This window comes from Hippopotamus amphibius, chromosome 5 (genome assembly GCF_030028045.1).
Source record: "Hippopotamus amphibius kiboko isolate mHipAmp2 chromosome 5, mHipAmp2.hap2, whole genome shotgun sequence".
Lineage (NCBI taxonomy): Eukaryota > Metazoa > Chordata > Mammalia > Artiodactyla > Hippopotamidae > Hippopotamus > Hippopotamus amphibius.
In genome coordinates, this window is record NC_080190.1 from 7384657 (window position 1) to 7407755 (window position 23099).

General features: G+C 57.9%; 1 protein-coding gene across 12 annotated transcripts in view; it reads left to right on the top strand.

The window, feature by feature from the left end:
* The window catches only part of CTBP2 (C-terminal binding protein 2), a 160881-nt gene that overhangs the window by 129922 nt on the left and 7860 nt on the right, over positions 1-23099 (top strand). For all 12 annotated transcript variants that reach the window (XM_057734329.1, XM_057734337.1, XM_057734339.1 and 9 more), the window contains 3 exons: positions 16668-16822; positions 17145-17289; positions 21939-22145. In XM_057734329.1, coding sequence (XP_057590312.1) covers positions 16668-16822; positions 17145-17289; positions 21939-22145 — 507 coding nt within the window. The remainder of the gene's footprint in view (positions 1-16667; positions 16823-17144; positions 17290-21938; positions 22146-23099) is intronic.

Here is a 23099-nt window from a genome sequence, read left to right on the forward strand (position 1 = left end):
AAACAGTGGTGCTCAGCGTATGAATAAAACACCCTTTGCCAGATTGTCGGGAGGGCATAAAATCAAACCTGTAAACACTCGTCCCCACCGAGAGGGGGTTGGGTGGCTCCCGGGGATGTGTTCTCCTGAGCGCGGTTGAGAACTGATCCCAAGAAGGGTTTGCAAATGTGAGCGAAACAGCTCCTTGTTTAAATGTGGGAGAGCTGGGTGAGAAAACCGCGGTGCAGAGTTGTCCTAGTAAATGAGGTCTCTGGGCTGCGCTCCTGGGGACGGAGGAGAGCCGGAACTCTCTCTCTGATGCCTGTGTTCCAAGCACAGGTGTGTGATGTGCTGGTGAGGCTGGTGGGGAGTGAGTCCTCCCGACACTGACTTGATAGGAAAACGTCACCCCCCGCAGGGCTCAGGGGAAGCTCCTGACCCCAAGTTGCCTCTGATATGCCTCGTGCCCTCTACCAGGACTGGGGTTGGAGAAGTCAGCCTTGAGTGCGTCCAGGGTTTACCCAGCCCAATAAGTAAGAGTAAATGTCTCCATTGTGCAGCATTTGACCACAGTGATCTCAGCTGAGGAAGACTCTAGGCGTTTCCCCTTTTAAGATGAAAAATCTGAGGCTCAGGTTAGCACTCTTCCCCAGGTCACACAGCAGGGCAGGGATTTGGGGCCAGCCTGTCTGACTCCAAGCTTGTGCTTGGTTGCTGTTTCATGATGAACCACCAAGCACAGCACTTTAGGACAGCATGGGAAGTTCAACAGTGGTGTGAGGTCAGGGAAGGGGACACCAGCCCATGCTGGAAGCCAAGGTCCATGTCCGGAGAGGAAGTAGAGAGGGTGATTCCAAAGCAGGAGTCCCAAGGTGCTCTGAGGCTCACCTCCCCAAGTGTGACATTGAGCCCATTCACCCCCTAGAGCGCTCTGAGGGACCACATCACGTGGGCTGGCCCAGGCTGTGCACACAGGTAAGCTCAGTGCTTGTGTGGCTCCAAGGTCACCTACTGGTGCTTGCCTTTCCCCAGCTGGTGCCCTGCAAGGCTGCGCTTGGATCCACACTGCTCTGCTGCAGAGCTGAGCCCCTTTCCTCTGTGTTGTGCTGCCTTCTGGGAGAGGCAAGGAAATTAATTCTTCTGTGTGATTAAATGGAATGTAAAATGTCCTTTCATCCTAAGAGGATTTAAGACTGGCTATCAGGAAGGGCTTTAACACACACAAGGGTAAAACTGAGTCGATGGAAAAATAAGCGCAGGGAAAGACGAAGCTGGGTGATAAGGCCAGAATTTGGAGCCCACTCCTTGCAGTCCTGTGCACAAGGACAGGTGAGAATTGCACTCTGAGCTTCCTAGCAACCAAAGTAAAGAGGGAAATGGGATCACTTGAAAGATACACATTGAGCCTACGATGGGACCCGACAAACCCGTTGTTCAAAAAAATCCTTTTTCTGAGCAATTGTGAGCTAAATTTCACCTGTCTTTGACCACAGGTCCAAAGAACCAACATCAGCTCGAGGTCTGCAGTGCTCCCTCCCTGTCGTTCCCCAGCGTGCACTTTCCCATTCACAGGCTCTGCTACCTTGCTACAACTTCCTGCATCTCATCTAACATTTTTAGTAAAATTTTTACCAGGGCCTTATCCAGTCAATTGCTAATTAAGCTCACAGGCGCAGGTCTGGGGCCTGGCTGGCCTTCTTCTGCAGCTGACAGCTGACTTCCTCTCCAGGGTACCTGCTGCTTCCTTAGTCCTGCCCTTGGTGGGCATTGCCAAGTCCCCAGGGAGGTAGCGAAACTTCTTAGTTGAGGGGGCTCTGCCTGGGGGGGGTTGAACACTGTTGCGAGCAGCCCAGCCTGGGCCGGTCCCTTCCCCCTTCAACCCCTCCTGGTGCTTAAAGCTCACCTCTCAACGTAAGCAGCCTCCCTGCTGGGGAGTTTTCTGTTAGACGCTTTTTATTTGAAGGAATAAATATGACTTTGTGGTGGATCCTAGTGTTTTCCTGTGAACTGGGCTTGGAGCCTGGATCGCTTTAGATGTCGTTAGATTTTAAGAAAAAGTCATAGAGGAAAAGAGCAGGGTGGGGATGTCCGTCCAGCTGTTGCACTTGGGAAAATTAGCTTCCTGGCTGCTCTGGGGCCTGAGGGCAGCGTGCTTGGCCTCCGGCCCGCCGGACAGCAAGTCTGTGAAAGGGTCCTTAAGAATCACTTTCCTTTCGGGTTCTAGAGCCACATGAAAAACTGAATTAAGCTGAAAGCCTTGTCCTTCTTCCATCTGCATCCTGGCCTTGGTGGCTGCCATAGCTAAGAAGCAGGGCTGTATTTTGTTTTTATGGGCCCTTGGCCCAGGCAATATAGTTAGAAAAATAACCCCGAGTCCACCAGGCTCTTCCAGGGGCCTTTAGGGAGGAGGACATGTTGTCTGTTCCTCAGGGGCCCCGGTGGAGTCTGTCCATCTGATTCCAGGGGACGAGCCCAGCCACAGAGGCAGCGGCCCAGGAGGGTCGGGGCGCTGAGCACCACGGGCAGGCGGGCCTGCTCTTCTAGGGCCACATCCCTGCGGCCCCAGCCTGACCTTGGCCAGGCGAGCCTGTAGGGCCAGGGCTGTTCCACTGCTGCTGCTTCCTGTGCTTTGGGAAGGAACGGTCCTTCCGGGCACCAAGGAGACTGGGGTGTCCTCAGCCTGGCTGGGGACCCCTCCAAGGGTTTCCCTGGCCCCCCTGTGCTGAAGCCCACCTGCTGGGTGCCAGGCCCCTCCAGACGCCCACCTGGAACGGGGTCAGGGCGGGTGATTCACCCTGTGAGTGGGTTGACCGCGGCCTCCTGGGGTCCCAGCAGCCCCGTGCGAGCCTATCACACGCCGGCGGCACTCAGGCCGGTGCGTGGGCGCGCAGCCCTGCCTCTGCCAGCCTCCTGGCACCCGCGCGTTCTGTTCTCATCCTTATTTCACTTTATTTTTCTCAAACATCCCCTTCTGTTGTTGCCATGGGCACATTTTTAGAACTTGAGAAATACTCAAACGAAATACCCCATGGCCTCCACGGGCGGTCCCCGTGCCGTGGGCAGGGCCTTCCTGGAAGTTCCCGAGGCTCAGCCCATTCCCCCCTCAGGCCCCCCCAGCCGGGGGGAGACCGCTGGCCCCGGCCACCCAGCCTCCCGGCCGGTGTTGCATCTCCAGGCAGGGCGCGGGTTTCTGAACCCCCACCACTCCCTCGGCGGGGGGGCTGTGGATGGAGAACAGGCTCTGTGCACCTCGAGCGTGGCCCTTGGGGTGGCACTGGCTTTGGCATTATAAGAGAACCAGTGCTGGCTCCCCCATCCGGGACGTGGCTCTCGGGGCAGCAGAGCACAATTTCGAGAAGAGACAGTGACCTGGGGGTTCCAGTGGTCCCAATGGGCGGCTTTTCTTTTGGTGTTGGCCACACACTCACAAGGACAGTCTCCCACCTCAACGCCCTGGTGTCCAGCACCATTAACGAGCTAAGCGGGGTTTTTTGTTTTTGTTTGTTTTCGGCCGCACTGTGTGGCATGCAGGATCCTCATTGCCCGACTGGGGATTGAACCCATGAGCCCTGCCATGGAAGCACAGAGTCTTAACCACTGGACCGCCAGGGAAGCCCCAAGTTAAGTGTTAAACGAATATCAAGCCGGAACGGAAGGAGGTGACGGAGGAGGTTCTCTCGGGCAGGGCTCTCTGCCGGCTTAGCGAAGCGTGTGGCACGTGCTGTTTCCCCAGGCTTATTGCAACCTCAAGGAAACAGACGTGGTGACCAGTCAGGACCCTGCACGCTGCGCGTATTTGCTAGCAACATGTCCTCTGACGAGGACGGATGGCCCACCTGTCTCTGCAGTTACTGCTTAGAAGGGACAGAACCGTGTCCACCCGCCGCTCCCCCGCCCCGTCTAAGGCTGCTGGTGGTGACTGGGTTGTGAGAGGCCCGTGACACTGGATGGCTGTGGTTGGCTGGGCCTGGCTCTGTCTTGTCCATGTGGCCCTGAGCTGGTCGAAGCTCGGTCCTCTGAGCTTATCTGTCCCTGAGGCTTCAGGGCCTCGGCGAGCCCTGCCTGGCCAGAGGCCACCTCCAGGTTGTTCCTTGTAAGGACAGTCCTGGGAGGCACGTGGAGTCCTGGCTTAATCCTTGTGCAGGCAGAGCAGAGGTCAAGGGCCAAGCTGCATTTTCTGGACCAGGTTTCTTATCAGCTGGGCCCATGGGTATGGTTGGGTCTGAGGAACTTGGAGAAGTGAGCGCGGGTCCCCGAGAGTGGCTGGGGGAGGGGCTGTGTACTCATGAGTCACTTTCCCCCTTTTTGGGGTCTTTGACTTGCTCAGATGCAGCTTTCCATCTCCGTGGTTCTGAGGGCTCCAGGGGCAGCCGGCAGACCAGAGGGACTTGAGGTGGACTCTGGGCAGGTCTCCGCTTGAGAGGAACCAAGGAGGGCGGGGCTTTGTCTCTTTCCGGTGGTGCTGCAGGGTTACATTGCATGGCAGTTCCTACCCCACTGATGGACCTCTCAGGCCTCAAAATCCGGAGTGACCCCAAAGGGAAGGGTCCGTCTCTACCATGACAAACAGCAGGTGAAGGTTCTTGATGTGGGACTTCGCAGCCGAGCATCTGTAATTGATAGACAGCCAGCGCTGGCGTCAGAGAGAGGACCCGAAGACCTGCCTCAGCTCACTGAGGGGAGGTCTGTCGTCAGAGTGGGTGGGTCCCAGGGCCTGGCAGGTGGTGTTAGTGGCTGTTGGTGTCAGGTGTGCAGAGTTGATCCCCAGGCAGGTGTAGGAGTGACGTGTAATCGTCCTCAGTTGTCCACAGTGAGCCCTGGGGTGAGACCAACCTGGGTTCAAGTCCGGCTGCACCACGTGGTCACCCTGTGACCTTGGACGAGCTTCTCCCACGTCACAGTCTCTGCTTCCTCGTTGGTAACACTCTCACAGAGTTTAACGCAGGGTTTAGATGAGAAAGTGCAAGAGAAGCACCCAGCACAGCTGCCTTCTACACAGGTGAGGACCATTGGACTGGCTTTTATCTCTTCGTCTTGATGCCATGTGGCCAGTGTCCTCATACCTGTTCGCTATCTCCCAGCTACCCAAACCTTGGTTTCCATGTGTGGGCTGGTTTGGAGTACGTAGGTGGTTTTATTGATGCAATGAAAGATTGCAAGTCAATTAAGGAAAAATGTCTGAGGGCAGCAGTGCCAGTTGCATGACTTACTGCTTTACAACTTGAGGCCAGCTTCAGGCATCTCCCAGCTTTCAGGCACGTCACTGTACAGTCTGGTCTGATGAGTGGTGGAGGGACCCCTGGGCCACGACAGCTGTTTTAATCTGCAGGTGGGGGTGGGGGTGGGTCTCTCCAGCGAGCTCCAGAGCAGCTCAGGACTTGGGAAGTCCGGCCCTTGAGTTGAGAATCTCAGGGTTCCTGGCTTATGAGCTGGAACCAAAGAATGGAGCAGCCACCAAGGGGGAGAGCAGGTCCCGGACACCCACCTCATGGCCAGTCTCCGCCTCCTGCTGCAGGACTGCTGGCAGTGGCCAGAGGGCAAGGTGGGCCCTGACCAATGAGCAGTGGCTGAGCTTGGCCGGCTGAGCCTTGGCTTTGGGTCAGCGCCCTCAAGGAATACTGAGACCCGTGACATTGAGGGTCCTGTCAGCCAGTGGCCTGGGAGCCCCCTGTTGTCCTTGAGAAGGTCATGCCGCATCAGCTGTGGTCTTGGGCGAGGTCCTGAGGCTCATCTCTTCTACAGACTTGCAGGAGCTGCCACTCCTGGGGGGAGGCACAGGCCACTGTGGTGCCTTCGGACCCCTGGCCATTGCCAACAGTAAGAGAACGAGCTCCAGAGGATTCCATCAGAGCTGTTTATTGGAAAGGAGGTGCAGAGCGTGTGTGCTCCCAGCCAGAAGGGACAGCCGAGGTCGTCCCCTGCCCCGGGCATAAGCTGCCAGTCACTTGCCCCTCCAGGGACTGTCCCCTATGTTGAGAAGCGTGCAGAGGGGTAAGCTTACCTGGACGGGCAGCCAGTGAGTCCTTGCCCCGGGGATCTGCTGTTCCCTAAGCCCGGGGCCTGCAGCCCTTGCACCCAGACCGCGTCCCTCCATCCCATCCTCTCTCCTCTAGTGCTGCAGGGCCACCCACTTGAGGCTGGGCCTTTGGGGGAAATACAGACCATGTATCTTGTTTCCCTCAAAGTGGAAGCAGAGCTGCGCATCCTCAGTTGCTCTGAAATGCGTTCCTTGGCGGCGTGTTTGCTTTTCGGTAACGCCCTGCATGGTTCTCTCTGGCCCGGTCAGCTGGGAGGGTCCTTCACACCTGGGCTGAGTGGGTGGTGTTCACCCCGCCCCCAGTGGGAAGCACCAGCTTTCCAGACAGAACGTCAGGCGCTTCTTCAGGGCAGAGGCTCCCCAGGGACACAAGAGGTTCCCCTGGGACTGGGGAGGGTGATGAGCCCAGACAGCCCGCGTGGCCAGCATGTGTGTAAGAGAATGAGTTACAACAAGTGATAAGTGGCTCCAATTTTGTTTTTAAGCTCTGTTGAGCAAAGGCAAAGCATCCATCACTTTTCTCCATCCTGGTTCCCTGGCATGGTGTGGACCCCGCGCAGTTCCGGCTGCCGGGACGGTTTCCCTGGGCGGCTCTAAGGCGTCAGTGAAAGTGACAGCAGATGCTTGTCTTTCTGGAGGTACAGAAGTTGCACTTATTTTTTTTTTTAAACTAGGTGATTTCCTTGCCACACGTCTAGGCCTCTGCTTAGAAGACGCCTCGTGCGTGCACCCTGGGTTAAACAGCGTCAGCCCAGCAGGCCTTGGGTGGGGAGGCAGCAGGGGCTGGGCTCCTGGGAGCCTGGGTGCCGCCTGCTCGGCCGGCTCTCTGTCCGGCCGTTACCTGAGCTACAAACGAGGCAGCCTGAGAGCATCTCACTTGGAGGCCGTGACTCATGAAGACACATGTTTTATTTAAGAAGCTGATCTACTTATCAAGACACTCTGTAGCCATCTGGGGACCGAGCCTCCTGCTGCCTTTGCAGAGAGCACAGAAATCAGAGCTGAGGAGTGGCTTCAAGTCAGCCCCCCACCCACCCCAGAGCACACCCAGCCTTCTGGGAGCTCCCTTAGTGTGGGTCGCCCCCAGCAGCCGAGCACCCGAGGGCCTGATGAAGCCAGATTCCCCACACGTGTGTCTTTTCTTAATAGCTTTATTGAGATGTAACTCACACGCCTGTACCGTTCGCCTCCCAGTGTGCCAGAGAAGTGGAGGTCAGTATATTCACAGCTAAGTGGAGGAACCCGGCTTTGGAGGACCCAGCAGCATTCAGGTTGCTGCGGTCCCAGTGAGGAGAGGGCTGGGTGTGCAGTGGCCGCTGGGCTTCCTTCCTGCCTGGCTGCACCACTCATCGTGGGGGACTGTGGGCAGTGCCCACACAGGCATACTTCAGAGAGGAGTTGGGTTCTATGCCCGACCACCGCAATGAAATGAGTATCACAAATCAAGTTACATGAACTCTTTGGTTTCCCAGTGTGTATACAAGTTATGTTTATACTGTAGTCTGTTAGGCATGCAATAGTGTCTTTAAAAACAGTGTATGTACCTTAATTAAAAAACAATGCTTTGGGGGAAATGGTGCCAGTAGACTTAACTCAACACAGAGTTGCCACAAACCTTCAATTTGTTTAAAAAAGAAAACAAAAGCTCAGTATCTGCGAGGCGCCGTGAAACGAGATGTGCCAGTAGTTGCTGAGACACGCAGTGATGTCATGGCAACTTTCGTTAAAAAGCATTCCGCTCCTTTTCATTCCCCAGCACTAGTTTTAAGCCAGGTTGTTCTATTTTTAATCCTGCTGTTTTTCTAGTACTTGGTTTGGGGCTAGCACCCCGTCGGGGTCGAGCGAAACAGCATTCTGCCAGGCGAGGTTCACGGTGTCCGGGTGGTGACACTGCAGAGCTCAGGTTAGCTGGCCTATGCTCACCCCTTGGGGGCCCCAGGGACCCTGTCACCTTCCTGGGCCTTGGTGCCCTACCTGCGGAGCGAAGAATTGAAAGCTCCCTGCAGGGAGGGAGAGGCTTCCAGTGATAGGGCTTCTAGGGTGTTCCAGGGGAGAGGTCTGAGAGCTGGGGCTTCATCCAGCAAAGTGAGGAGAGAGCTGTGAGGAGAAGGCCACACCAGAATCCTGAAACCTGCTGTTGGCCAGGCCTTGGAGAAGGGCCCTGCGAGTGCCATGGGGATGAGGGAGCCTCACCCATCCCTGGGGGAAGGAGACAGGGGCTCCCGCCCTGGCATAAGATAAGGATGCCCGCGTGAACTCATCCTATTACTGAACTGTCCACAGCTTGATCCCTGCTTCGGGCTCCTACCCTGCAGAAATCCATCCCCTACAGGAGCTCTCACCTTGATCTGTCCTGGCAAGGCCTGGAGACAAACCTCCGGGGGTGTCTGCAGCACTGGCAAATGGGTCCCCGCTGGTCGAGGACACGTGGGCTCACCGCCGTGGCCATGCCTTGCCGAGCACATCAGCTAGCTATTGCCGCATGGCCAAGCACTCCAGAACTTCCTGGCTTGCAGGCAGCTGAGCTCAGCTGGGACTGGACAGTCTGTGGCGGCCTCCTCACCTCAGCTGGGATGGCCGGGCCTTGGCCCCAGGGTCCTTCCTCCCATGCCTCCCAGCTCACAGCTTGTTTCGAGTCCCGGTGTGAACTTGAAAAGTGTGATGCCCACTCCAGAGGCCCAGCCTTGGAAGTGGTGCAGCAGTACCTCTGTGTGGTTTGGACTGAAGTACGAGGCCAGCCCGTTTCCTGGGCTGGGGAGGTGGGCTTCCCCTCTCGGGTTGGGGGGGTGGGCAGCAGCGTCTCACTGGGAAGAGGGCGGGTGTCACAGGCCATCGGGAACCGTGCCTGGCGCAGCTGAGGTCCTCACTGTGCAGAGGTGGGTGCAAACCCGGGCACCTACCGCAGAGCCCAGCCCCACTCTGGGGTCCCTCTCCTCTTCTCCAGAAGCCCACCCTTCTCAGCAGAACAGAGTGCTGTCCCAGAGTGACCAAGGAGGTCTGCGGTCTGATCCTGGCTGAGGGGACCTTGCGTCCTTCCCCCCAGGCCTCCCTACCTCTCCCTGCTTCTTTCTGCACTCACAGTGTTGGTGTAATGTGTGGAACATTGACCTTCACCTTCCTTTACCCATTCCAAGAGGGGATTGTGTGCACTTAAGCATGGCCAGCAGATGTCAACTAGCCTCTCAGGGGCAGCCCTAGGGGCATCGGGGTCAACAGGATCTCTGAGGCCAGGAGTGCTGGGATCAATTAGTGATGCCTGCTATGAGCACAGAATTAGAAGAGGGGTTGTGTGTTTGTGTTCACCTTCCACGTTTACTTTACTTTCTCCTCTTCTTCAGCCCCGAACACACCAAGGTTCATAATGGCCATTCAGCTGCAGTCTGCACTGAATTTCAAGGTGTTCCGATTTCATTTGTACTGTACAAGTTGACTTCCACATCTTGGCCCTGATTGAAACAGACTTCATGTTCCTGATTTTGGTTTTTTGTTTGTTTGTTTGTTTTTAATTAATTAATTTATTTATTTATTGGCCGTGTTGGGTCTTCATTGCTGCACGCAGGCTTTCTCTAGAGTTGCGGCGAGCAGGGGCTTCTCTTGTTGCGGAGCACGGGCTCTAGGCACGTGGGCTTCAGTAGTTGCGGTGTATGGGCTCAGTAGTTGTGACTGACTTACAGGCTCTAAAGCACAGGCTCAATAGTTGTGGCACACGGGCTTAGTTGCTCCGCAGCATGTGGGATCTTCCTGGAGCAGGGATCGAACCCGTGCCCCCCTGCATCGGCAGGCAGATTTTTTTTTTTTTTAACTTTTATTTATTTATTTATTTATTATTTTTGGGGGGTACACCAAGTTCAATCATCTGTATTTATACACATATCCCCATATTCCCTTCCTCCCTCGACTGCCCCCCACCCTCCCTGTCCCAGTCCTCTAAGGCATCATCCATCCTCGAGTTGAACTCCCTTTGTTGTACAGCAACTTCCCACTGGCTATCTATTCTACAGTTGGTAGTATATATATGTCTATGCTACTCTCTCACTTCGTCTCAGCTTCCCCTTCACCCCCCCCCAAACCTCGAGTTGTCCAGTCCATTCTCTGCATCTGCGTCCTTGTTCTTGTCTTATCACTGAGTTCATCAGGCAGGCAGATTCTTAACCACTGCGCCACCTAGGAAGCCCCCGATTTTGTTTTCTTTTTGTTTTACTTTATTTTTTGGCTGTGCCATGTGGCTTGCAGATCGTAGTTCCCCAACCAGGGATTGAACCCAGCGCCCCAGCAGTGAAAGTGCCAAGTCCTAACCACTGGACTGCCAGGGAATTCCCTCACTTTCCAGATTTGAAGTGCCTTGAGGAAAGCTGTTTCTTCCATAAGCCAGATTCCTCATGCGTTTAAGGCTCCCAGAGGGAGCGTCCACATCTGGGTCCCTAGAACCAGGCCGGACTGTCCCGTGTCAGAGCTTGGAGGTAAGGAATTAGGAAGGAATGAGGGTGGATCGGGTGTGAGGGTCCACTTTGGAGAGGGCAGCCTCAGCCTGCAGAGCCGATGCACAGCCGAAAGCGTGTGGGCTGGTGTCCACTCAGTAGCTGCCCTTTATTTCCTCCTCGGCCAGAAACCACACTGTGGTTCTAGCAGCTCCTAAAGCCAGAAGGTGCTCTTGGTCCTCAGCCCCCAGGCCCAGAGGTGCACCGTTCCTTGGTCATCATCCTCCATCCCGAGATGTTTCTGCCCAGAATTCTGGGCCAGTCGGAAAGGGCTCACTTGCCCTCAGGCCAGGCAGGACGCAGGGAGGAGGACACCTCCTGGAGCGGGGAGCTGTGCGGTGCAAAACGAGATGTGGAAAGCAAGGCAACCGAAGAAAAATTGGGTTCTCCGCTGTGTGGGGAGAGCATATCTGCACTTGACCGAGTTTTCAAAATCAAACTGCGGCCTGGCCACATCCCAGACTGGCCCGGAGGCGTGGGAAGGAAGTGGACGCAGCTCCCTCGGCCTGGGAGAGCTGCCCAGGGACACCGCAGAGAAAAGCGCGTTTGCCAAATGAAAAGGCAGATAGCAGTGTGGGAACAAAGACTAGAGATTTCCAACGGTGACTGCTTTTTTTTTTTTTTAACCTTAAAATAGTGCCATACGTAGCAGCACACGTCTGATTGTGAATCACTGCCTTGCTGCCGCTCTCTAAACCCCCCCATCCCCCTTCACCTGCTTCCGTGGTCTCCTGTGAAAGGCGAGGGGCCCTGCTGTAGGGTGGGCACCTTCCTGGGGTGTCCAGGACAGTCACTGCCTTCGCTCGCTTTCCAGAACTGCTTTCTGAATCAGCTGCAGCCGATTGCAGAACATTTGTTGTCAACCGTTTAGAACAGTTTTTATAACGTGGATAAACGTGTTTACAAAGCAAGGGCGGCGTCTCACCCCAGCACGAGGCCCCACAGCCTCCTTTCCCAGGTGGGATTCTGCCACCCTGGGCCCTGGGTGGATAGGCAGACCCCTAAACACAGCCACGTTTGCTACTTGAAAGCCGAGTCTCCGATAGGGGCTCATTTACGTCCCAAGGCCAGCATCTGGTTCCCGGTTTGGCTGCAGTCACAAGTTGCAGCTCTGGGTAGTGGAAATGCAAGCCTACGAAATATGCCGCTTCTCAGACCCTAGATCTGGTTCTGTGTCTGGCCTTCTGGAGATCGGACTGCTGAGCCCAGCCAATAAGGGTTGGGCCGTGCGAGGTTGCAGGAAGTGGCCTTTTAATTGGGGAGCAGCTGCCATTCAAGGGGAAGCCGTTCTTCGATGATGGGAGACGCAATCAGACCCTTGCGAAGTGGTCCAGGCTAGAGGGCTGCAGGTGCGGGCCTGATGTGTCGATCTCCGCCCACTCCAGACCTTGGGGCTTTGCGTGGCCGTGTCTCCTCTCCCCCTTGGCCACCTGCATGTGAGGATGGGAGCTACGCATGCTGCCTTCTACCTTCCAGGCCACCATGCAGGTCCTGGGAGCTGACGACCTGTCTGTTTGCTTGCCTCCAGAGCGCCTTGCCAAGTGTGCAGGGCAGTGCAGTTTGTCTTGGGTCTTTTTAAGGCCTGCACAGGTCTCATGTCTGTGGACCTTTCCAGGTACTAGTTCTGGTGTCAGCTGTCAAGACAACTGGTGCTGCCCAGAGGATCCCAGCAGCTGCCTTGGGGCAGCAGTGAAGATCTTTGAGTGGGCTTGGGCTGCGTGGCAGGTCCTTTCCCTCAGTGGTCCCAGCCCCACATGTGCGTCCTGTGGGGGCAGTCCCGCTGTACTTGGCCAACCCCTGTCAGGTGAGCAAGGAGGTGACTCTGCACAGGTAGGGCCGTCTGCACATGTGACCGTCATCCTATTATCCTGGTCAGCCTGGCATGGGGGTTGTGAGGCTGCTGCGGTGTTGGGGTGCTTCATAAAATCTGGTCCATTGTTAAAAGAGGTCTCTCTGCCTGCTGGGTCAAATGTGATTATTGCAGCCACTTTCCTTTGGAGTAAAATTGCTCAATAACCGAAATCTGAAAGCAGCAAAATCATGTCCCTGAGACAGTTTGGTTCTTGAGTTGCAAGCAACAGAAACCAACTCAGATCTTAGGAAATGCTGTGTGGTTCTGTAGGAGTGACGTCAACTGAACTCACACAGTGTCCAGAAACGCCAGAAAATGGGTCTCAGGAACACCACAGGGCAGCTCTGCGTGGTAGGAGCACGTCTTCCCGTTTGGGTGATGGCAGCCCTTTCAGCCTGCGTCACCTGGGGAAGGAGCAGCCCCAAGAAGAAATCTGGGGCTGTTATCCAGATACGGTGGCCAGAAAGTTACCGGAGTCCTCCCTGGGGCCTTCCCCTTCCCACCTTAAAATTCATGAGGCCTTTGCACTTGGCATTCCCTGGACTGCTGGCCACTCTTAACAAAACTCTGGCAACTCAGCCCAGTGTCGTCTTTGTTTTCCACTGAGTGTGTCTAATGGCACAATTATTTGTGTGCAGCTGCAGCTCTAAGCAATTCCAGGCCCAGGGGCGGACGTCGGAGCTGGCCTCGAGCTAGGGCTCTGCACCTCTGCTTGTGTGAAAGCGAGCCTGAAACCAGCAAGTAATGGACACCAGGGGAGTCGGCTGAGCTCTCTGCCCTGCGAAGTTAATGCTGGACAAGTTGTGGAAAGTGGTGCACTGATACACTTTCCACGGTGTGTCCAATGGGAGCTGGAGTCATTCTGAAATGGATAGAGCGCGTTCGTCGGTGGGAAGGGAGACTGAGGAAAGGGGACAGTCATTTTGTCCGAAGGGCCACCAGGACCCTCTTGACCCTCATCAGCAGGTGTGTCTTCGGACTCTGCTGGGTCCTTGGTGCTGTGTGAAGCAGCTCTTATTGTTCCCTTGGCTTGTCTTCCTGACTGTAAGATGGGAATAAGAGCAATGTTGTGTGACTCTTAGCAGTCTTGGAGTTTGTGGGGCTTGTTTCTTGGGGTTTGAGCCGTGTCTAGTAGCCTAGCTTTTGATCACAGACCCTGTTTTTTAGTGACGTCTCATTAAACATTGTGCCATGCCGTTCTCCCCTAGATTCCCTTGACTGTAGAGGAAATAGGGCTCCTCCCTCCATCCTGAGAGCCAGCCCCTGAGTTGGTACTCCATTTTCCATAGTCCCTGAAAGGGACATTTGCCACCTTCATATATACAGCTCTTAATCCGTAATGTGTCAATTCTGTTCTAATACACTAAAAAATTTTCAACTTGTCAGAAACACTGGAGGATGTGCTGATTAAGATGAGGTGAGATAGAAGGTCTAATTGCAACTTCATCTTCCCAGCATTTCCTGGAGTCTTCTGGGTACCTCTGCCCCCAACTCCAGCAAGACTCTAGGGACAGAGGGTGCTGGGCACAGTGGCTTGAAATTAACTGGTTTCCAGGTTGTGCAGGTGGATGAGTCCCTTCTGGAACTGAAGGAGCATGTATATAGGCAGGGTCTCTCTCTTTTAGAAGCAGACCTTGGCAGTGACCTGGCTAAGCTATCCCTCATCCTCAGTGCTGGGGGTCTCACAGGGTCCCCTTAACGCGTGATCCTCTGCAGCCCCACACTATGGTCCCTGCACCTCATGTGAAACACCTATGACTCTCACCCACTGCCACCACCCAACCCAGCTGTCCCCCCTCAGCATCTTCCCCAGCCTGAGCACCTCTGAGCAGCATGTCCCCTGTTGCATCTCCATCTTGCGCCTTACTGTAAAGAGCTTGCAGCCACTATCCAAGCCTCGGGCCTCAGGAAGCCAGGGGTCTTGTGGACCAGCCTCAGCTGCATTCTGCATGCCCAGCCTGAAGGAGGGCAAAGGGTGGGTTTCACCAAAGAGAAAGGCGACCCAAGTCAGGGAGGGAGGCGATCGCTAGGCAACCCGGAGTTTGTTTCCCAGGTAACGGGATGCGTGCATCGATGCTGTGGATGGACATGTGGTGGTGACGGCCCCTCAGCCTCTCCAGATGCCTGCCTGTGCCCACTGTCATCTTCCTGTGTGGCGGCTTTTTAATTAACAACTCGGATTTCTGATCGTGATCGTGAACGTTACAGACGTAGCCTGATTAACCCTCCTGCCAGCCACCCCCCGGAGTGCAGTCCGGGTGTTCTTCACGCTGTGGGAGGGACAGCCTGTGGCAAGCATCCGTCCATGGGGTCCTATAGGAGCCCAGCCTTGGGCCTCGTAGGAGGTGTGGGGGGTGTGGGGGAGAATCTGGAGGAAGAGAATGGTTCCCTTTGGGGTTTGGTCGTCTCACCATCTCCCTTGGCAGAAAGGGCAGATGTAGGGGCTTTTGTGTGTGGGACCCCGAGTTGACACCGGCTGCCCCACCTTTCATCTGCTTCCTGCAGTGAAGTACTTTCCACCTTGTGCTTCCGTTTCCTCGTCTGTTAAGGGCGACGGTGGTGCCGTCTCAAGGGTGAAGTGAGAGGGTGTGGGCCTCCATGTGAACTTACCGCTCCCCCCTTCTCTCTCCGCGGGATGTCCAGGGGTCCTGTCTGAAGATTGCACCCTTGGTCTTTGGGGGAACCGTCTCCCCGTTTGCATACAACAGCTCAGCTCTTGTGGACCTGGCCGCTGGGCAAAGCGGGGTGCTAGCAGAGTGCTCACCGGCCCTCCAACAGCCAGCCAGGCTCGGTGCCTGCTTCCCACCTGTCCCTGGTCCCGCTCAGGACAGAGGATGCTGGGGCTCAGCTTCGCTGGGTTGCCCCACCTTAGGACCGGGTCCTGAGAGGCAGTGGGGCTTCGGCTGCTACTCACGCACCGGGAGCCCTCGCCCGGGGCCGCCCAGAGGTAGCCTGCTCGCCCCGGCCGCCCCAGCCTGTTCTTCTGAGGCCAGGACGAGAGGCTTTTCTCCGGTCCGCGTTCAGAGAGATGGTTGTCCCTCGATGCTGCAGCTGTGGCGTGGGGGGCGCCGTCCAGGGCAGCGGTGATTCTGTGCAGGAAACAAGATGGGCTGAGCCCAGGCCCGGTGCTGTGGCCATGATCAGAGTTTACCTGAACATCTGAAAACCTCGGATGCACGGAAAGCCGTCGTGTTGTGACTTGTAATCTGTGATATCAATCAAACACTTGTGATGTAATGAGGAAACGGGAGTTGCCCTGTGCTGGCCACCTCAGTGCTGCCGTTTCAGGGGTGGGTCATGGCGATTCAACATTGGGGCCCAAATCCAAGGCCTTCCAGTGTGAACCTGAAAGGAAAGGTTTTGCCAAAGAGGATGAATTGCCCCGGGTTGGTGTGCGTGCCCCTCCTGTGCACCTTGCGGTGGGTCCCTGAGGCGGAGGGCAGACGCTCCTCCCTCGTGTGGCTCAGAGGCGTGGCAGCTGCACTGATGACACCGCTGGGGAATCCGCTCTTAGGCAGCGTGTGGGGAGGCCTGCCCCTGCCCTGTGCCGCGCGCCCCCCCCCCCAGCTCTGGGGTTGAACATCCTTTGTCTCCACCGGAAGCACCAGGACGTGAGACGGCTCTGGCTAGTCCCGGTAGCCGGCACGCGATGCTCACTCTGTGGTTCTTTGAGAAGTCCGTGTGGTCAAGTCCCCAGCAAGCCGCTTGCCGTCACACACAGACACACACGCCGTCTCCACCACCTCGGACTGGCTTCCCCTCCTCACCTGGCCCAGGTGCGAGGGCCCGTGAGCTGGGCCCCGGGCACCTGTTTCCCAGGCGTTCCCTCCAGGAAGCTCCCTTGGGATGCTGGTGCCTTAACCTGTTCCTCCCTTTTCATTTTAGCCCCTCTTGTGTGTGTCTGGAAGGGCAGTGGTGCCAGGTGGGGACAGGGAGGCACAGCAGAGGGGCCGAGAGGCAGAGTCCACCCCAGCCTGGGGAGCCGTGGGCCAGGCCCCCTTGTGTGTGCCGGTCTCTGGGCCTTGGTGGCCTAGGGGCAGATGGGCAGCCAGCGTGCTGTCCCTGGTGGCAGAGGCAGGTGTGGGCTTGAGCAGATTCCGGGCCCGAGTTCCGTGTGGCGGTAGAGTTAGCGCCACGGTGCTGCCTGTTAGGGAGGCATCTTAGCTCCTGCGTCAAGGGCGCTGCACAGATGTTCCCGCGCGGTCTCCCCGGCTTTCCCGGGATCCTCCCAGGAGGGAGGCGCGTGGGTGGTGCGGTGGGGGAGGCACGGCCCCTCGTGGTGTCCCACACCCACCGCCGCCCTCCTGTCCCCTCCTTGCAGGTATCCGCCCCCAGATCATGAACGGCCCCCTGCACCCCCGGCCCCTCGTGGCGCTGCTCGACGGCAGGGACTGCACCGTGGAGATGCCCATCCTGAAGGACCTGGCCACCGTGGCCTTCTGTGACGCCCAGTCCACTCAGGAGATCCACGAGAAGGTGGGCCCTCTCCCCACCCCGCCCGTCGGGCTGGGCCCCCCGGGTCAGGGGGCAGCCGCTGGCATGCAGCGAGCGTGTGTTCGGTGCCACCGCTGCCCTGAGGGGTCCCCCAGTTTTCCACCCTCAGGTCTCTGCTGGCCAGTCCCTCTCACTTCCTCGGGCCTCCCTGACCACGCCCCCGCTCCCCTCATTCCTCTGGCATCACCCAGCAGAGCACAACCGGGGGGAAGCTGGGGGAAGCTTATTTTCCTGCTGGAATCCTCTCCTGCATGTTCAAGGGCAGCAGGGGCCTCCGACCTGCGTTCTGCTTGCCCCATCACAGGTTTTAAATGAGGCTGTCGGCGCCATGATGTATCACACCATCACCCTCACCAGGGAGGACCTGGAGAAGTTCAAGGCCCTGAGAGTGATCGTACGGATAGGCAGCGGCTATGACAATGTCGACATCAAGGCTGCGGGCGAGCTCGGTAAGTGCCTGGTGGGGCAGAGGGAAGCCGGAATAGAGACCATGCAGTGCCTTCTTCTGGCTGGAGGAAGGGGGCTGGTTTCACAGGGAGCCTAGCCAGGCACACCTCCAGGTACACAGGGAGAAGCGTCCTGCTGGGTTCCAAGGCCCCCCCTTGGGGCCTGTGGGGCTGTCTTACTTGGGAAGGACCTGAGCCAGACGAGCCACGGGCCTTCCCTCAGAGGGGGTGGTGTGAGTGGCCACACCTCTGTGCTGACCATGCTGGGTGCACAGCTCAGGGTTTCTGGGCAGGGGGAGGTCCCATTTCTGGGTGTCCATCAGTCCTGGGATGGCTTTGTCTCTCCAAGGGGTGCTGTCCACACAGGAACCTTCCCAGGTCAGGGCCAGTGCAGGTGGACCACTGCCTAGCCCCTCCTGCCCAGCCCCTGCCATCAGGGGCTTCCAAAGAAGAGCAGAGGCAGCAGATGGACACCCAAAGGCAGGGCTTCCGGCTGCTTTCCAGACCCCTGGCTGCAAGCGCCCCACGCGGGGGCCTTGGTGTGGTGGCCTCCTGTCCCGGCACCTGGCTGGGCTCTGAGTGCACGGAGCACTGGCAGAGACTCAAGGGGCAAAGCTTTGACAGCAGGGGTCCCCAGGCTGCCCTGCTGTCTTTGGAGGGGCCAGAAGGGTTCTTCTAGACAAGCCCCTCTCTGGCCACTGTCCTTGCTGTTTTTGAATCATGCCGGCCCCGCACCCGGCATGTGGGACTGGGATCTGCCTGGGGCCCTGCGGCCATGGGACTGAGAAGGGGTACCTCCGCGTGGTCAGGAGCCCAGGCCTGCATGGCCCGTGCCTGCTCCCGCCCCGAGCCAGCCTCTCCGCCCCTCGGGGCTGCAGGAGCAGGCCGGGGCCGTGCAGTGCCTCGCTCGGCCAGCCCAGCGTCATACCTGAGCGTGAACACCTGCAGGCGTGTGATGTGACGGTTCTTTCCGCAGCCCACAGACACCTGTCTGCTGCCTCGTCAGCCGGGGGAACCCCCGTGGGCTGCGGCGTGTCCCCCCACCCCGTGGTCCCAGACTGGGGCTTTGAGTGAGAGCTGGGGATTTGTGGTAGTGGTTAGTTTTCCTATTTGCGTTGGGGCCGCATCCCGTTCCTGAACCGTAGGGTAAGTCGTGCGGGCCTGAGCAGGGTTGGGGGGACCAGGCCTCGGGGGAGCCTGTGTTAAGTGGCACTGAGTCTGGTCTGATTCTTCAGGATGGCGCCGGGCTGCTCTGGGAGTTGTGGCTACGGCGGGTTGGGCTTGCCTCCCAGGTGAGCCCCAAGGAAAAGGCAGGAGGTGGTCATTGCCCCACGGGTGCTGGTCTTCCCCTCCCCCTCCCCGGATGGGCTGCTGCGCGGAGGTGGCTCTGGGTCACCCCTGGCCAGTCTCCATCATCTCAACCCCTTCCTTGGGGGTCGCTTGACCCTGTAGAAGACGAGAGGGGGTTATGACAGGGTCTGGGGAAGGGGTGGCTTCCCACGTCCACCCTGAGCCTCTGCCTCCAGCCCCAGCATGGCTCTGACTCGGAGACCCTCTTTGTCGCCACAAAGAAACTTGGGAGGACGTGCGTCTTCAGAAGCATGTCTAATGTAAACAAAAGTTTTCCATTTTTCCCTGGCACTGAGAAGAATGTTTTTGTTTGGAAACAAATGTTCTTTGTGCTCTTGATAGAGCTGAAATCCTAAGCTCAAGCAGCAACAGGGAATGCGGCTCGATACCCTGAGGGACTCTCGATCTTTCCCTTCACGCACCTGCCATCTCCGCATCCTCTGCCCCTTGTACACCACCACCCACAGTGTGTGTGACATCGGGCTTCCTTGTCAGGACCCGGCCGCTTCTCTCCGGGGGCGGGGGACAGGACGGGAGGTGCCGGAGAGGGAACTTCCTGCCTCTGCAGTTGCAGAAGCTGCCGCGCTGGCAGGGCCTGGGCCGGGGTGGGGGCGGTCGTGTCCCTCCCCCGCACCGGCCAGCCGGGGCCTGTGATGTTGGAAGATGTAAACGGCACGTCCGCGGCGGCCTCTTCGTTGATCCCGGTCCAGTCTGATAAGGGAGCTGCTCTGGGGACATCTGCTGGGCTGTTTTGAAGGGCAGCTTTCAGATGTGGAATCTGCAGAGGAAAATGGGCCTCTGTCCAGCCGTCCTTTGTCTCCGAATGTACTCCTCAGCTCATTCGGTCAGCTGACCTGTAATGAGGACAGAAGAGCAGGTGACTCAGGTCTCTGCCCTCCTGACGCGGTCCGGGCCCACGGTGTGTGTTCCTGGGAGGGCAGCCCCGCTCCAGCGTACCCTGGAGCCCATTCCTGAAGCCTGCGGGGCCCAGGGTACCTTGCCTTCAGCCCTGACGTGATGGGCGAAGTGCTTCCTGTCCAGAGCAGGGCAGGGCTCTGGGCAGTCAGAGGAGGTCCTCCCCATCTGTGATGTCCAGGAAGAAACTGCGGGAGGAAGAAGGTGCTGGCGGGAGCCAAGGCCCAGGCTGAGCGCCGAGCCCTGTCACTCTGTGAGCCTGGCTGGCCCAGCTTGTTAATCTGGTGTCCAGCCTGGTCCAGTTCAGAAGGCGTTAGAGCAAAGAGCCAAACCATTGGCTGAGAAGAAAAGCAGCTCCGCTGTTGGGCCTTGGACCTTGGGGCCCATGGGGGCTGCAGTCTTGCTCTGTGGGTGCCAGCAGCTTCACCTCATGGCATGTGGAGAATCACCCTGAAGGTATGAAGGATGGAGTAGAAGAAGTTTCCCCTCAAGAGGGTGGTCAAGGCTACAGAGTTTCCGCCATCAGGGCAGGACATCTCAGGGGATGCCAGCAACACTTCCTGCCAGACCTTGGTCTCTCCACATAGACACCAGAACCAAGGAGCTAAATTTCAGAGTTCCAGTGTAAAGGTGGAGAGATGTCCCCACCTCATTCCCTCATCCCCTGGGTGGGCTGGCACGGTACTTTCTTTCTCGTGGACCGGCAGATTCTCTCTCCCAGCCTCATCGCGCCTCATCCCGGCTCCCGGGGCACAGCAGGGCCCCTGGGCCCGGGCGCTTGGCTGCGTCTGCAGCAGAAGGTCCACACCCGGCTGTTCGGCTGCTGGGCCTTCCCCCTGGGCTTCGGGCAAAACAGATCAAGCCCCACAAGGAATGGAAATGGTCCCGGCTGCCAAAAGATTTCCTTAAACCTCTGGCACCTGCCTCCATCTCTCCAGACGGCAGTATTCCTGCCTTCTAGTCTAGCCCCAGACTCTGTGCTTCGCTATTTCACACGGAGTGGGTGCTGCAAGACGACCGACTTCCAGCTCGTGGAACGTTTGTCCGCCTGGACCTCAAAACCCATCCCCTGGCAGGTGGCTGTGGCCAGGTGGGGCAGGTGGAGCCCTGTGCACGTGGGTGCTTTCACCCTGGGGGCTGTCTGTCCTTCTGAAGGCGTCACGGAGGCCCTGGACCTCAGGGCAGCCCTCGTGGGGTGGCGACACAGCTGCTAGGGAGGGGTGCTCCACACGCTTGGTCCTGTTTCCGGCGGAGCTGCAGGTGCTCTGCCCACAGCCCTGACCAGATAAGATTAGAGGAATGTAGGCGCCTTACAGGGGGCCCCGCCCTGCGCCCCTGGCTGTGTCTCCCGGGGTCCCAAACGGAAGCCTTTTGAACGGGGCCAACATGCCACCTGGGCACCTATGTCCCTCCTTAGAAAGCTGCTTAACGGGCAGAGCCCAAGCCCTTGCCAGGGGAACGGGGCTAGATCTAGCCCGCTGGCCCTCTGTGCGCCTGCCCCTCCCACATCTGGCAAACACTCTTTCCCAAAACACCCTCCCACTGAGGAAGGTCAGTGCCTGGGCCCTTCCTGCCTGAGACTTGGGGCAATTCTCCTCGCAGACCCCCCTGGTGCAGGCCTTCATCTCTGTTCCTAACATGGAGCCTGAGGGCTCATCTTCACCAGCTGCTCTCAGCCCTAAAATCTCTTTCAGAAAGCAAGGTGGGCACCTGTCTGCTGTGTTTTCTTTCTGCCAGAGTAGGGGGTCCACTGAACAAATGTGGGGCTGGATTCAGACATCAGCTCCATCCTGTCCCAGCTCATGGCCCTTTCTGAAGGTATTAGCTTCTAATTCTTTTGTCTTGCCTTTTAAAAAAGAAAAAGAAAAAACAAGTAATAACATGTTCATTGCATTAGACTCATAAAATACCGTAAAACACAAGGCGGTCTCCATTACCCGAGCCCCACCCCAGGAGGAGGATCCAGGAGGTTGCACTGCAGGGAGCCTCTGGTCTTCCAGACCCCACAGCCCGTCAGGAGGGGGCCCTGCACGCTAGCTTCCTGGCACTGGACGAGGATGGCCCAGAGCTGGCCCAGAAACGTGGGGTCTGAAAGCACTGGGTGGGTGGGTGGTCAGGACGTGGGGTCAGTGGAGGGGCTGGTAGGTGAGCAAAGCCCTGGACAGAAGTGCTCCTGGGATGGCTGCTGGACATCAGAGCCAGAGGGTCTGTGTCCTCTAGGTGACAAGCAAGCCTCAGAGACCCTGACCTGCCCGGGGCCACCCACAGAATGGCTGAACGGGCCAGCTGTGCTGCCCCTGCCCCTCCGCTGGGTGCGCCGGGAGCCCTGGCGCTTCCCCACAGAACTAGGGATTCTCGTCCCAGCGCCTGGCCCTTGTCTATTCCAGGGATCGCTGTGTGCAACATCCCATCCGCGGCAGTGGAAGAGACTGCCGACTCCACCATCTGCCACATCCTCAACTTGTACCGGCGGAACACATGGCTGTACCAGGCGCTGCGGGAAGGCACGCGGGTGCAGAGCGTGGAGCAGATCCGGGAGGTCGCCTCGGGGGCAGCCCGCATCCGCGGGGAGACGCTGGGCCTCATCGGCTTTGGTACGTGCAGCCACGGCACCCCGTCCCCCCACACTGCTGGGACGGCCACAGGGACTCTGGGAGGAGGGCAGGCAGGCCCGGCCATGGAAGTTGGGGTTCACTGCAGCAGTGCCTGTGGGCTACAGGAGGGCCCTTGCCGGCCACCCAGCCTGCAGCGGGGGTGGGAGGTCAGAGATCAAAACTGATCAGGGAACGCACCCAGAGGTAAGATCTGGGCTGCTTCCGGACGAATGGGTTGATGTGGCTGGGTAGGGAGGAAGCGGCCCGAGGATATCTCCAGGAAGGGGTTGCGCTCCCTAACTGTCCTGGGCAGAGGGGGAAGCGCAGGGGCTCACATGGGGGCTGGTGGCTGAGTGGAGACCCACGCAGTGGGCAAGGCCCAGTACCTGGAGGTGCCAGGGGGGTGGCAGTGTGGAGTCACTGAAGGATGTTGAGCCAGAAGGTGGCACAGTCAGGTCATCAGCTTGCAAAGCTCACCCAAGAGAGGAGGCGAGAAAGGTCTCCCTGGAGTTTGCTGTTGTCAAGGTGAGACACAGCTGGCGGCCCCGGAGGGGCCTGGGGCAGGTACCCAGGAGGAGAGGCGTTGGAGTGGAAAGCAGCCTGGTGGCCGCGGCTGTTGGCAGCACAGGGCCCCAAGTTGAGCCCCCACACAGCAAACAGGAGGGGGCCTTGCTTGTTGCTGAATCTCACCCCACCCACTTCCCAGGTCTGTGATCTTGAGGAAAGTACTCAGCCTCTCTGCCTCAGTTTCCCAGTCTGTAAATTGGGCATGAATGATACACGGTGGCTGCCCCTTAGGAGTCAAAGGCATGGAAGCGCGTGGGGTGGGTTGTGACTGCAGGGCTTGGCTTCCAGAAGGCTGCCCAAGCTGTCACTGAGCCCTCAGCTTGGAGCTGTGTGTGTGGATAACTGAGGGGCAGGACCTCTGGGATGGCCACAGTGCCGCCTCGCCCC